General features: G+C 33.7%; 1 protein-coding gene across 15 annotated transcripts in view; it reads left to right on the top strand.

The window, feature by feature from the left end:
- Positions 1-15,876, top strand: part of CADPS2 (calcium dependent secretion activator 2) — a 306,360-nt gene that overhangs the window by 236,755 nt on the left and 53,729 nt on the right. For 8 of the 15 annotated variants that reach the window (XM_005146084.3, XM_031046289.2, XM_031046294.2 and 5 more), the window contains 3 exons: positions 6,503-6,606; positions 8,149-8,157; positions 10,278-10,434. In XM_005146084.3, coding sequence (XP_005146141.1) covers positions 6,503-6,606; positions 8,149-8,157; positions 10,278-10,434 — 270 coding nt within the window. The remainder of the gene's footprint in view (positions 1-6,502; positions 6,607-8,148; positions 8,158-10,277; positions 10,435-15,876) is intronic. The other 7 variants (XM_031046299.2, XM_005146086.3, XM_005146087.3 and 4 more) reach the window with 1 other exon arrangement.

Here is a 15,876-nt window from a genome sequence, read left to right as displayed (position 1 = left end):
GTACAAAATTGTGCTTCTTTCTCATTCTTTGGAATTATCCAATACTTGTTACTGCATTTTGACCCTGCTGTTTATTGCTAGTGTTTTACACCATTGTTATCAGTGCATTCCTAATATTTATTCTGAAGTCAATGGTGAAAATATTAAGGAAGCTCAGCCCTAAGATGGACCTTCAAGGAATTCCTCAAGAAGCCTTTTTTTTTCGTTCTCAGTGTTACCTATTTTCTTTCTCTTGAGGCAGCTTCTTTATCCAACACAGTTTGTTTCTTTAATCCGCATTTTCTTCTGCTTAAATGGTAGTTTTCCCAGGAGGCACAGTATCCAGTACTTTATTAAAGTCAGAATAAATGAGATCTGATGAATTTCTTTTATAAAAAAATATCCTATAAGGAAAAGCTACTGCACAAGTCTAGCACAAATCTGTGTTACATTTTACTCTGTTCATCTTAGGTCCTCAATTACTTGTTTCTTCAAAATTTGTTTTAGTTAATAACTGTCAATATCATTTTTCCCTCCTGCATTCCTGCTGGCATTAGATTTGTTGTTGTCATCTTTCAGTAACTCCCTCAAATTTGGAGTCTCAAAATTATTAGTTTTTTAAAAAACATTACTAAGTCTGCACTTCCAGGTTTCAGTTTTCTGTCAGTTTAGTATGTCAGTGGAGTTCTAGTAATCTAGATGTGTTCATTTGTGGAGCCCTCAGTTTACTATATTTGTTATCTCTGAGTTTTATTCCACAAAAGAGCTGAGAACATTATCTGTTTCACTTTTGAAGAGAAATTAGACATGAGGGACAGGAAGAAAAATTCCAACTGCTTTTATCTGTGCTTTTTTTGAAACCAGAATAGAAAGAATCATAAATTAAATGCCTCTGATCTGATCAGCAATTAAAAATTGAGATTTCTTTTCACCTCTGCCTTTCTTCTGTTGCTTTTCTTTTCAGATTTTTGTTTGGTTTAGTTTTTTCATGGATTTTTTTTCCCTGAGTGAATTTTCCCTAATTAAAAGAAAAAGTAGGCAAAATAAAATAAGAGCCAAAACCTACCTTGGTTGTCCCATGAAAGTAATATCATTGAATACTATGACAAATGTTAAAAAACTGAAGACATTGACATGTGACCCACTTTATAAAATTATATAGACTAGAATCTCTCTAGATAGGTGATAATGGTAATTATTTTTTAACATTTTTTTTTTGTCCTCAGAATTTTGTTTTTCCCCCAGAATTTAAAATCCTGTTAAATTCATAGAAAGCAATTATGGAACGATTAGTTTCAATTCCATAATTGAAGCTAAATGCCATTATTTATATAAGGCTAGTATGTATTTATTTTTTTTTAATTACAAGAATATAGGATGTCCTCCCAGATTTCCACTCCTTACTTTTTCACGCAGAATTAATTCTGTGAGAATTTGCAAGAAAATCCATCACAGTCAAATTGACATTATCCGTGGGTGGATTTTCTGAGTTTTGGATTAACTCTGCACAGTCAGTTCAGGTCTAGTAACACATATTAGCTCTAGTTTATTAATGTTTGTACTGCTTTTGATGCAATTCTAGAAGCAATCTTGCTGGTTTCACATGTCAAAAAAAAATCTGGATTAATGGGCTCTACTGGAGAAGAGTTGTCTTCATACAGGCCAAATTATGATGTATCTGTATTATGAAATTACATTATGTCCTGCTTTACTGCAATGCTTCCCTGTCATCCTCTCTGCATCAGTACAAGTTCACTTTCAGGCTCCTCTTGAGAGTGAATCAGTCAGATTTCTTGGCAAGAGAGCTATGCATGCATTATAACTGGACTTGGAAAGAAGTATGATTGATTTAGCTTTCTGTGTTCAATATCCAAACAGGCAATATTCCTCCAGAAACTCCAAAACTTGTTCAGGCTGTGTACCGCTGTGTGTGCGGTACATCCTGGAAGGAGTTTGACAGCCAACAGACATTGCATTATCTGCCCTCCTGTGGGTCTAATTCTGGCACGTGCAAGGAAATAAATTAGTTGATGGTCAGACACCTCCATTAGTAGACATCGTGCACTTTCTCCAGGCTTTAATGCTGGTAGTATTAATGTTAAGTAGCATAACAGCTGAGTGCTGCCAGCAACCAGAGCAACAGTGCCAACAAAATTAAAACAAATGCCACTTGCGTTACATAAAGGATCCAAATGGTAATTGAATGTTCTTCTGCAGTTTGGCATAAAATGAGCCGGTCCAAATCTAAAACTATACAGAATTCTCCAGTCCCATATCACTGTCTGGATATGAAGGTGTCTATAAACCCACCAGCACTGTGAACTTGGGATCTCTTGGCATGCATGCCTTTTTCCAGTATCCCTTCCACTGGTCTGTGTGAGAATCTCTGGCTGGGAGCCAGGTTGGCTCTCCTGAGTGTCTTGATCTGGATATGGTTGCTTGAAGAAAAGGAGGAAAGATGAAACACTGGACAGGAAAAAACAGTAATGGATATATGCTGTGCTATCAGAGGAAAGACTGGCAGACCAGAGGCAGGTACCTCCTAGTTGCACTGTGCTCATATACCCAAGGAGAATCACCTCTTGTATCAGCAGACTCCTGTGTTCAGCAGATGCCTATGAGAAATTAAACACAAGTGTTTAACAGCTTACACACTGGGGAGAAAAAGAAAGAGGTGAATTGTACGTTTGTCTTCAAGGATAAACTCTTTTCTGGAAAGAAAGATGAAGTAGGTTTTAGGCATCCTGATGGGCTCAAGAAAGGAGGAACAGGGAGTTCTCTGGTCTGTGTGACACAGGGCAGACTGGATAATCTGACAGTGCCCTGTGGCCCTATGCACCATTAGTCCATGAAGCAGTCACCTTTTCATTTCAGTTGCTTTTTAGTCAGTTAGCTGAGCTCATTTAACAATATTTTCTTGGTACCTGTGTGACTCACTGATAATGCATACTTGAGAAAGCATCCATTATTTGCAAAGCCTGGCTTGCTTTTTCACTTCGGCAGAATGTGAAGCTGAAAACAGATGATTGATGGCTTTTTCTGTTTATTTTCTAAAAGATGTCAAGCAGCATATTTACTGACTCGACTCCTGCTGCAACTTGTTAGTTTGAGCAGTGTAAACACATCTTAACAACCCTTAGTAATTGTGGGGAGAAAGACATCATGAATATAATGAAAACTGACAGCACTGATTTCCATTCCTGTAATTTTTTTACACTTATAAAGACAAGCACAGTATTTTACTCAGATGGAGGGGCTTTTTTGGAGGTTTTTAAAACTTCTAGGTAACAGCTTATTGGTACTCATATTTCAAATATACTACTTGTTTGGTAAAAAACACAACAAAATAATCATATTTTGTTCATTATCTTTCAAATTACTTTGTAGCCCTTTATACACCCAGGTAAAGATAGATTTTGAAAGTGAAAGGTTCTTAGTTACAGAAAAAAAAAAAAGACTAGCTGATGTGGTAACTGCAGATGGAAAAGGAAGCTTTAGATGAAGACTAAGCAAAAGCTAGGGAAGCATATGCCATACAAATGAAACTGCATGTATTGATTTAATCTGTAAGTAAATGACAACAAAATTAGAGAGATTTGTCCAAGGATGCAGAGTGCAATATTCTGCCGTGTCTTGCCAATGAATCTTATAGGAAAATAATGATTTTAAAAATACTGTTGAAAGCTCTAGGAATCATCAAGAGTAATTTGCATGTTTTTAGCCATAATAAATAGTTTTGGAGTAAACTAGTAAATAGTAAATAGGATGGGGAATTTCATGCAAACTTGAAACTTGAATTCATTAACATAATCTGTATACTTCTTCCTACTAGGTTCTCACTGTGGGAAAACTATATTCCCACATTGTCTATGTGAGAGCACTTCTCATCTCCTCTTTCATCCTTCATTTTCTTAGGCTTATTAACAAACAAACAAACAAATGCACCAAAACAACCCAGACTCCATTCAGTGCTATTTCTAATTGAAATTCAGTATTCTTATCCTTTCAATGCCATTTCTGATCAAAATGTATCACTTTAACACAGATTACTAGAACTCCACTTCCTCAGTGCCTTGCTTAGTGGAATTAATACTTCCCTGAAACCATATTTTTCTTCATCATGATCTCATCATAGTGGTGTTTTGGGATAATCTCACAGTTAGCTAGTAAATCTAAAGTCTTTCTCCTGCTCTCCCTCCTGATAATGACATTTTTAGGCTATTTTTATCTTATTCCAGGTGTGAAATAAGTGAACTTACTCCAGTGCAAAATTGCAACATCAGATTCATTATAATTATTAGAATTTCTTTCTAACTAATTTAGAGGAATCCTTCTAGGAGATAATTTTTGAATCATTTACAACTTACTCGGTTTCATTAGAAATGAAAGCAATTATGAATGCAATTATTTTGTTTACTTGGTTAGTGGTAAGGTCTATGAAGATCAGGCTGAATTTGTAATAAAATGAGTTGTTTATGCTGAAATCAGGTGTGCCAGTCATACTCTGTATTAATATCACTGGTTTCTTCTTAAGACTCATTAACATCAGTGCTACAGATAGTGATGTATCAGCTGTGTGAATAGTACTCACTGTGTTTTCAGTGAGGAGAGGACACACCACTAGAGGAAACAGCATTTTCAGTCCCGAATAAGCATAGACACCACTGTTTAAGTCTAAAACCAATAGTAGGAATTACACTATAAATTAAATAATATGGGCTGGATCGATTCTTTTTAGTCACAGTTTACATAATACATTAATATATTTGTGGTTATATTCATATAATTGTTCTACAGTATCAAATTTGCAAATTCAGTACATTATTAATAACTGTGATCTTGACACTGTGAATGTAGGTTTGTGTTGTGGTGCATGTTTTGTGCTTGGTCTACTATTTCAACATGTCTCCTTATGTGGTCTTAATAAGATTTGAAAAAAAAAATAGTTGCTTCAGTAACTAATTTGTCTACTTTGTTTTTTGCCTGAAAAAAAATCTGGTTTTGTAGACACCTTTAAGCAGATGTTTGCTGGAGGTTCTAATCCACTGTTTCTTCAAAAATTATATTGAAGCTATATATTTTGTCAAGGTACTATGTATCTGTTAGTGCTGAAGAGCTGGACAGGGTCATCTGCCTTTGAGATGTCTGAAAAGTTGTTTTGATTTGCCAGAAATGTTAAATGCTAAAACTTACTTATTGCATGTAGTTTGATATTCTTACTGACACCAAGGGAGGTCATGTACATTTTTTTAATTAGCCTGTTAATGTTCTGTGTCATGATGAATGCCTAAAGGGAGAAAGAAATGTCAGCAGAATTTTCTGCTGTATTCATATGATTTGCTATTCATGTGACCCATGAACATGCACAGAAAATGGAAAAATAGTATTCCTGAGACCCTCATTCACCTTGTATTACCAGCTTCATAAGTCCCCTGCAAACGCGGCTAATATGACCATACTTTACGTGTGCTTATATTGTGCGATAACATTTCCATCCCATGGTTTCCACTCAGGGATAAGAGCATAGTTAAGTACACAAGCTCATATAGCTGATACTGAAGTTATTCATAATGATATAAATTATGTATGCACAAATTACTTCTACTGATTATACTATGGTTGTTAAAAAATTCAATTGGTCTTTTCCCTTATCTCCCATGACTTTTTCTGGGATATAGTCCTGTGATTTTTTTTTTCAATTGAATACTAAACTGAGTTTAATTGTCCTGTAAGAATTTCAGGCAATTGTTTTACCATTATCTTTATTGCTTCTTTTTGAAGTCTACTCTGTAGAATCAGTGATCTTCATGTAATTTATAATTTCTGCATTTGTCCTTGTTTTCTTCTACATGGAGCTTTTAGTCAGTTTGTTTCAATTCTGTTATAAAAATCTCTTTTATAATGCTACTCTTCACTATGGTACTGAAAAGAATGCAGATTCACTCCTGTTGGTGAACAGGAGGTAGAAAAATAGTTATTTGAATAATTAGTTTTTAGAAAATAGTTTTCTGAATTATTGCTGTGGTTTGTACTAAATACGCCTAAAATACAGCGTCTTATTTAGATAAAACTTTTGGAATTTTTGACTGCTGCAAAATGCATTAATCTTGTCGATGACAATAATGAGTCATCTAGTGAGAACAGCATTGTACTGATGGTACAATAATGAAAAAGGTCTCTACTATCTGCTGTCTTTGTATATCTGACCTTGAAGAGAATAACAACTTGCTTGTTGCAGAAGTTGAGCATCTAATAAACTGATGCACCTGTTAGTTCTCATATATTAAATGAGACAATGTTCCTAATGATCAGTGATTCTTTTCTGAATTAAATATTTTTTCCTTCTAGTGATCTGGACATTCAGCTGCATTTATAAATGAATGTCCTTAACACATGAAATTGCTTATACTTCAGAAAATTGTAACTGCACCATTCCCATTCCTTTCTGACATTGCTTTCTCTTACATCTCTTTCTCTTATTTGTAACTAAAGCAATTTTGGTTTGCATTTTACATCTGTGTAGAGACCATGAACCAGGCAACACCTGCTAGAAAACTGGAAGAGGTTCTTCACCTTGCAGAACTCTGTATCGAAGTATTGCAGCAAAATGAAGAACATCATTCAGAGGTGAGGTCGTAACTGTATTTGATGTAAAGAATGGCTTGTCCTAAGGTTTTTTTCTCCCCTGATGTGAAGCAATTCTGTCAAGAAACATTTTAGCTTTACTTTCTGACATATGTTTTAGGCAGTTCACATTTACAGAGGAATAAGAGACTTGAAGCTTATGAAAAGTGAAGTGAAATAAAACTCTACTTGAATTCGCTTGAATGAACTGTGGGTTTAGAAATAAAAATTAAAGAGCATAAAATAGAGAAAGCATCTTTGTGCTGGAGGTGGTGAAATGGTGTGGAAAACATTCATAGCCTTATACGGTTTTGTCTTCTAACTTTTCACCTCTCATTCAAAACAGAAAATATAACTGAATGCTAGTTTTCATCAGCTGTATATGTCTTGATTTTAACAATGGGTATAATAATTGCATTCACATTGCTCTTCTGTTGATTGGAAAAGTACTGCTTTTAAACTTGAGCTTTTTAAATGGCATTATATGGTAGAAGGAATAAAATAGAACAATTTCTTGTTTCTTACTCTCAAGTCTTGCTTCATGATACAGAAACCATAATATTTAGAATATTTAGAATTATAGCACTTTTTTTTGTATCAAGGAATTACAAAAATAAACTTGACCAGGTACACACAATTGTATATATTATCAACATTTAATTAATAAATATAGTTTTCTACGGTTCAGGAAATTGTTTCTAAAATATTCTTTAAAAACTTGATACATATTTTTGGGGAAAATATGCAAAGGGATAAACATGGAGTATATACAGCTATAAATATGATCATTCAAAACATCTGGTTTTATATCACACTATGGAATCTAGTTTTTAGCTTACATCTGTCATGTGTGAACTTGTTATAGATGTTTTAGCTCATACTGAAAAAACAGCTGTTTCGATGATTTGAAATTAATTCCCTTGAGGTTCTGTTCTACACTACTGTTGCCACTGTGTTACTCTATAATGATTACTTAATAAAATGTATATATCGTTGTCTTTGTCTTTTGAGGACCTGCATTACTATAAGAATATTAGACTTCTCTGGAAAAGAACACAAAAAAACCCAGATCAAATGATCCATGTATGATTAAACACCTCTGTTCAAAGATTACTTTCTGTACTATGTATTTGCAGTCAGAAATGTGTTTTTCAGAAGAGTAAATATATTGCACATGCCTTCAGAAAAATCCATTCAGCAAAAGTTTTCAATCTAATCTAAGATAGCTTGAGAAGAATAATTTTAAGATTATTCTACCCTTCATTCATGTAATAAATGTTCAATTTCACTGAAATGTGTAGAGCATTAGGATTTTCAATAATCAAGTATATCTGAGAACAAGATAGTAAAATTGTGCATTCCCTACCAAAACTGAAGATCAAATATGGTGATCTCATATCCTAATGTTAAGTACACTTTGACTGTTTTATGGTGCAGTTGATGAAAAGGATCAGTAACCTCTAAAATAGTATATCACCTTTTTTAATACTAGATTTTTATTTTTTTTTAACTCATAACACTTCCAAATATCTGGGATTCCCAAAGGGAAGAGAGGTATGTGATTCCTGATCAACTAAGCATTATATTTCATCATTTATAGCATGTTGCTGTGTATTGATTATGTATCATAAATTGTTTTGATGATTTCTCATGTTGTATTGCCACATTTGTGTGTCTTTCTGTAATCTAAGAACTTCATTCTTCCTTCAATCCAGTCAGTTTTTGTTTTCTTAGAATTTATGTCACCAATTGCTAATTGCCTTTAGTCTGTTTTTATGTTACCCATAGTGACTGGACAACTATCTTAGCTGTAGTATTTGGGTTTTTTTATTCTTCTTCCTTGCTCCCTGAGCAATGATGGTTATCTCTTAAGAGGGTCAGAATAATTTCTGTCTTGTTTCAAGTGTCATTTACAAAGGGGGAGAAGATAGAAAGAAAAAGTGCTGGTTTTCTGGTTTTGCTTTGTTTTGAGGTTTTGGCAATATTTTCTGAAGAGTTTTGCTTGCCTAAAAGGGACACCTGCCAATGCCTGTATACATTTCTTCTTTATTTCTTTGTGTTTAATTATTTTCTTGGGTAAGAAGTCTGTTCTTTAATGAGCTTCCATTAAAACAGAATTTACTAATGAGAAACTTCTTGTGGTTTAAGGAAAAAGACTCCATTTCAAATTGTTGCCAAAATTTTTGAAGCCTCATCTTTTCTTTTTACTATGGTGGCAATCATCATCCTCCATTCCTGACACTGAAACATGCAAAGTACTTTTCAGTAATAGCAAAGAATGCTCAACATTTATTTAAAATATCTTGCCAGTTCATATTTTCTCTATTTGTCCCATGTCAAAAAGAAATACAGGCATCAGAAAGTCCAGGATGCAAAAACATATTTGTAGATCACTTTTCAGAAGTTGTCTTTAATTTGATGCCTTTCAAGCGTGAGTACATAATTCTGCACTACGTTGGGTGATATGGTTTAGTGTGAGGTGTCCCTGCCCATGGCAGGGGGGTTGGAACTAGATGATCTTGAGGTCCTTTCCAATCCTAACTATTCTATGATTGTATGATTCTAAACTTGTGTTGCAGAAATGCAAGTGAGGATTTCTATGACTCTATTTGAAGGTCTGGGAAATCAGCACTTGTATAGATCAATCTAGATATGTCCCATGCTGGTGACTCAAAACTATTCAGAACATGATATTCAATATAAGAGCCATAAGTTTGAAAACAAAGATACTTTCTTATCTAGTATATGTAGGTATTTCTCATTTTTGTGAACTCTCAGCAGTATGTGATATTCATCCTATTTCGTAAGTTCACCTTCATCTTTAACTCCAGGATCACACAGCTCCATCTCATACAATACTCAGCCTCAATATTGACTTTTCAAAGCCTAGATTTAAGTGACAGTAAAAAGGTACAAGTTACATGTCAAGCAGTCTTTAATGTGGTTCTGGCTTTGCTTGCTGACACTATTTTTAACAGATTTCTTCTTTTAAGCTAGAATTACCTAAGAATCTAAATTTTTACCAAAGGAAACTGTGTATTCCAACATATTGTTAAGTTACTAAAAATTAATATAGACATTAATAAATTTCCAAAGATGCATTTATAGCATTGGTGGAAGGAAACCTGGATGCCTTCCTCAGGAGAGCCAACATCTTTAAGGAAAAACAGGAATTAAAAAGTGCTCTGTATCTATTAAAAAAAACCCTTAGACTTCAAGGAATAAAACGTCACACTAAAACCATCCCTTCTGACTAACAAATGAGTGTAAAATGTCTTCACAAGAATTTAGTTGAAAAATAAATTAATATGGTTACTTATACACTTAGAACTGAATGAAATCAAAAGCAGCACATACAGTAATTTTTCAAGGATAAGGCCTTCTTTTTCTTTGCTGTCTGGCAAAATACTTGAAGAGATTTATGCTCCTTTTTAATTTTTTTTTTGTGTTACATTTTGATTCTATCATTTTTCCCAGCACACTCTATTTGATTTTTTTACAATTTTGATGCAACTTTTTCATAAAATAGATTCACATTTTTCACTTGGCCAGTTCATTCTTCCCAAATGAGATAGGACGTAATGTGACATATCCAAATGTATTTTAACATAGATATAACACGTCTCTTTGCTTTATGACTCCTGTTTAGTAATTCTATTTTGACATATTTGCAGGCATTCGCTTGGTGGCCAGAATTATTGGCTGAGCATGCAGAGAAGTTTTTGTCTCTGTATTCTGTTGATATGGATTCGGCACTAGAGTCACAGCCGCAGGACTCCTGGGACAGCTTCCCACTTTTCCAGCTGCTGAATAACGCCCTCAGAAATGACAGTAAGATCTTAAGTTTTTTACGTATTGTCTGAATAAGATTTTTCAATGTGCCCACACCTTAGAATAAGGTTTCTAAGCAATATAATACTCAAAATAAAAGTGACAGTGCCTGTGTTTATGATATATATGCTGGTGCTCCATTTCTTAGGAGTTGAGCTGTTTATCCTTGCACCATTTCAGTCCCTGTTCTGGTAATCCCTTAAACATTCAATATTCACAAATTGCTCAGTTTAAAATCAAGATGTACAAATAGCACAATATGTATTTAATGTTTTATGTTTAATCTATACTATACTGCTTAAATAAAATTGTAGTTAATATTTCATTCTAAGCCTTCAGATAAGTACTTTCAGACTAATTATGTCTATAAAAGTACTGTAGGCTTACCATGAATGCAATAAGATACACACAACAAATCAGTGTATTATGTTCACTTGGTGCATTGTATCATTAATTGAGTTGGACACCAGAATTTGAAATAGCCACATTATCTTGCTTTTACTCATCTTTGAAGAGAGAATTTATTTTTTTATAGAGTTAAGGAATGTTCTAGGCATTTTTTGTGTGGAAGTGATTTTTATAATGGAATTGAGGACATAACCAGTGAAACCAAAGAAAATTAATTAGGTGTTAATTTAAAAACATTGAATTGCACCTAAGATTTTAAGGCATCATAAAGGAAAAAAAAATATTTGTGCTATTTTTTATATGTTTACTCATATTGTATCTTAAAAAAATGAGAAAATTACCTACTGTTTTTAATTCTGTTGGAGATCCAACTGCTGGTTTTATTGAATAATTAAAGTTATTCCAAAATTTAATTTTTTTTAATTATAAATACAAAAAATTATTTTTGACTCTTCCAGGATAATAATTTAATTTCTGTGTAAGTTCAGTAGCTTAAGAATTTTAGCTCCATGTATGGAAGCTACTTGACTGAAAGAATTTAAAATAGTATTCAAGAGCTTTTCTGCAAGTTTATACATATTGCAACCTGTATTATTTATCACTGTATTATTGTTAACCTTAGCTACCAAATATTTATTAAAATTTATAAGTCATCTCAGTATAATACCTGTTGGCCACAGCACCATGTCATGAAATGGAGCAACTAGCAAATGTACAATTCACTGCAACATCATGGATGACAAAATTCATAGAAGGAAAGGAGCAAATGGACAGGGCCACTGAATTAAAGCTGAATCTTAAACTGGATTGTTGAATGTCACTGTTACTACACCACATTTGTTGGGACTAGGACAGTGAAAGAACATTAAAATCCAGTTTAGAGATCTCTTTTCCTAGGTTATGTTTCCATACCCTGACATTTAGTAATACAGGAAATGCCGTATGCCTGATGTTCTGTCTTCACATGTTATCCTAGTGAAAGAAAATGTATCTGTTAGCATTTCCATTGGTTTGTTTTTAAGATATTAGTGAATGTTTCATCTGGATACTTTGATGGACAAACTGCAACTATAGAAATGTATTAAAATTGCCATGCTGGTAGTAATTCAAGATTAATTTAGAAGGCTGCTCAGAAGGGTGTAGGAATTGTTCAGTCTTGGTGCAGATCTCTTAAGAGTTAGGCTCCTGCAACATGCATTCTGCATTATTTTATTTGAATGTCTGATCATCAAAAATTCAGATTAAAAATTTCAGATTTATATTGAAGTGTCTTTCCTACCATCTTACATTTTCAGTCTAGGAAGCACAATTTTGATATTATGTGCACTTATAACAATTGGTTTTTGAAAACTGTGGAGGTATTTTACAGTAGTCTTACAAGAAGGATCTGTGACATCAGTTTTAAATACATTATTGTGTCATTTGTGTTCGTTTGCACTTTGGTTCCAACCGGAGAGAAATTGTAGAAACAAATGAAGGATGTCTTCACATGCAAAGGACATGCATGCTACATCAGTAGGCTACTGATTTTTCTTTCCTTAGAAGATTAAATAGATAATAGTGCTAAATTATTAAAACAACTTTCATCTCAAAGCAGTTATTAAAAAGATTGTAAAACCTTAACTGAAGGATATGAAATGACTGCTGTATGAAATGTCACACCTGTATACCAATTTAAGTAATTCTCTAATGGCAAAAGATGTAGTAAATGACAGTGTCTGGCAAGTGAAAGCAATCTAGAAAATTATACACTTTTTTTTTTCCCAGAACGATTGGAAAGCAACCATGGAAATTAGTCACCTTTTAATCGGTGGATATGTTAGCAAGTGGCAAGTGACCACTCTACCAAGAACTGATTCCCAAGTGGAAGATATCTCAGTGCTTATTCTTTAATTAACAGCCTTTTCACCTTGTAACTGCACTAAAGTCATTAGAAAGAGCTCCCCATGCTTATATAATGAATTTTACAGTCTTTCAAAATGAAATAAATCATTCTAGCTTTACCCTAAGTGAAAACCTTTTCTCAAAAACTATCACCTTCATAAAGATAGATTTAGAAAAAAAAATCTAAAAAGGGAAAAACTGGAATGTGGTCTCATGAGGATAAAAAGGCTAGTGTTAATAATTAACAAGGAGAGTGAAGTGGAGTAAATTAGAGATAATAGAGCCCACAGTGACTGGCAAAGTCACCTCTCATTATCAAAAAACTCATTAGGAAATGAAGAGGTGGAAATCCCACTGGGTTGTTCTCTCTCTCCGGTTATATCAGAGATTACTTTTCAGATTTCTTTCAAATGAAGAACTGTTAGGTCACCATATTGCATATTAGGTTAATCTTCAGTGAAATTTGGAGGACTGACACCTGCATGTTATTCTATCTCAAGAGCTTTAAATGAGCTCTAAGTCTTCAATGCAGGAGTCAGTTTTCACATAAACCTGACATAAAGGAACTCTTAACAGTAAAGAAACAATCTAACATTTACAGCATTAAAGAAAACTTATACGTAAGACTGTTTTTATAACCATATTACTAAAATACAATATTAGAAAGACTACGAGGTAATGAAATTGCATAGTCTTTACTATTCAAATAATAACAGTGTGTTATTTTACATAATATACAAAACATTCTACAGTATTCAAGCTGAATACTTTAAAGCCAACTGTCATTTAACAATGAGAAAATAAGTGCATTTTCCAATAATACACTTTATAACTTTTCATGAAGTAAAAGGAGGAAGGAAGGGGGAATCCTGACTGAAACTTCACATTTCTATTTTGAAGGACTCTATTTTGAATCACTTTCAGCTTCTCCATTTTTTTCTGGCTTTACTCCACAACAATTCACAGTTCATCAGTGACTTCATCAGTGATTGCTTTCCTGTTAAGTCTGACTGAAGAACTACTTAGAAGGTGGAAGGGTGTGATCTCCCTATCCTAAAATTATTTCAGATTTTCTGACAAGAACTAACAAATAACAAAAAATGATTTAATAAATTATATTTTGTGTGGAGTTCAATAATAGATTGTAGATAAATTTGGTGTGATTTTTCAAAATGTAAAGGTTTGAAAAAATAGTGTACCTGCTTCTGTAATAACCATTTTAATGATGTCCAAAGTTTCCACTGCTCCTACACAATTATCCCTATGTAAAGCTTTGCAGTTTGTATAGTGATAACAGTACCCAGTATCTTTCTATGCTAATGATTTTTTTTTTTCCAGAATTGGATATTTGTAAACAGAAGAACATGGTTGTCCCAGGATTGTGTCTTATTTTCTGTAATGACCATGCTACTTTTTGTCCTCAGAGCCTGTAAATTATGTTATGAAGGGGCCTGCTCTAGAGGGCAATTTTCTTTCTATAGTTGTTTAATTATTTGGATTAATCATGTTTTCAGTGCCTCAAGACAGACATATATTAATTCCTTTTCATATAAGACAGTGTCAGAGAGATCTTATATTGGCAAATGCTTAGTTACATGAAGTGTCTATATATTTGGCTTATTTCAGAGGTTTTTTCAATTGTCTATTCAATATTCTGCACCTTTCTTTGCCAAGTTTTCTTTTCAAGTATCACTTCCCGACACTATGTACTGTGCTGTTGCCCAGCATTATTGCATTACTGCATTGGCATGAATCAGTCAAAACTACAAGTATTATAAGTTAACTCATAATACTGTTTTCCATCAGGTATTACTTAGTGAAATGTCTGTGTGCCTGCTGTAATTCATCCATGGTACATCTGTAGACAGTCTGATAAAACTGATTTAGAAAAAGCAGCAAGTTGAGTATTAGCCTCTTGAAAGCCATAGCCATTATCATGGCTATTGATTTCAAACAGGGATTCTCTGATAGGTTTTTTCCTCTACTGGTATTGCTGGTAGCAGTGTGGCAAATGCCACCAGACACAGCATCACTTTCTTGCTTTGTTACAGCCTGTGACCACTTTCATACATAAATTTGTGACATCATAGCCCCTATCTTAAACTACAGTGTAGAGATTGAAAGCAATTTGGATTTAAGGTAATCAGGACAAATGTTATACCCACACCGATACCTCTCATTAAACCCTACACTTCTCTCTAATTGCAGTGGGAATCTTTTCATAGATCAGGGGCTTACAATTTTTGCTTCAGCTATTAAGACCTGCTTTAAAATCATTAACCTATCTGCTTATAAGAGCTACACGTTTTGGTTACTGAAACTGAGAGCTAACTCAAGCTTCATTACTGCTTACCAGAATAGCCAATAACCTTTTGACTGGCTTTCGGGGTTAGGCACAAGAAAACCATGAAATAAGATGTTCATGTCACTCACTTTGTCTTGTAAAGATGAAAAAAAATTTCTGCTTGCTTCCACATAAATAAAAAATCTCTAAAATTCACTTTTAAAGTATGTCTTGTATGTAAAAATACACATTTTGTATATAAGCTGAGATACTTCCGATTTTCACCACAATTTAAGTAACTGAATAATTAATGCTCTATGGAGGCCAAATGTAATATAAATGGGAAACTAATGGAAATATAAAATTTCTTTTTACAGGTTATTGGATTATTTTCAACTTCTGTGAATAGAATATGGAGCCCTAAGGAAATTTATTTCTTTTGAAATTTACTGGTTTTATTTCAGATTTACAAATATGCTAGAAAATCCAAGTGGTGCCTTCCCAAGAATTGGATGGAGAGCAGGATAATTATAGACTGTCTGCCAAAGTGCTAATTTTGTCAGTGGGAAAGAGACTCGTGTTAACCTGTCATTTTTCCTTTCTTTTGATTCTGCAGAAGTTCTTGAGGACAGCATAACACACTGACTCCAGGATAACTCCTAAGCTGTGCCTCTCTAAGTCAAAGCAAAACAAACCTACAGCTTCTGCTATACACAAGCACAGTAGATTCTTTTTTGACTATTAGAGGAGAAACCTCTTTCCAGTGCTGTATTAATAGACTGTACTTTCATCTCTGATTTTTTTCTTGTCATATTTTAATACATTTCAGCTACCTAATATGTAAAAATTTAATAACTTTAATCTTC

Source organism: Melopsittacus undulatus, chromosome 5 (assembly GCF_012275295.1).
Source record: "Melopsittacus undulatus isolate bMelUnd1 chromosome 5, bMelUnd1.mat.Z, whole genome shotgun sequence".
NCBI classification, from domain to species: domain Eukaryota; kingdom Metazoa; phylum Chordata; class Aves; order Psittaciformes; family Psittaculidae; genus Melopsittacus; species Melopsittacus undulatus.
The sequence above is the reverse complement of the archived record's forward strand: the minus strand, read 5'-3'. Positions and strand labels throughout refer to the sequence as shown.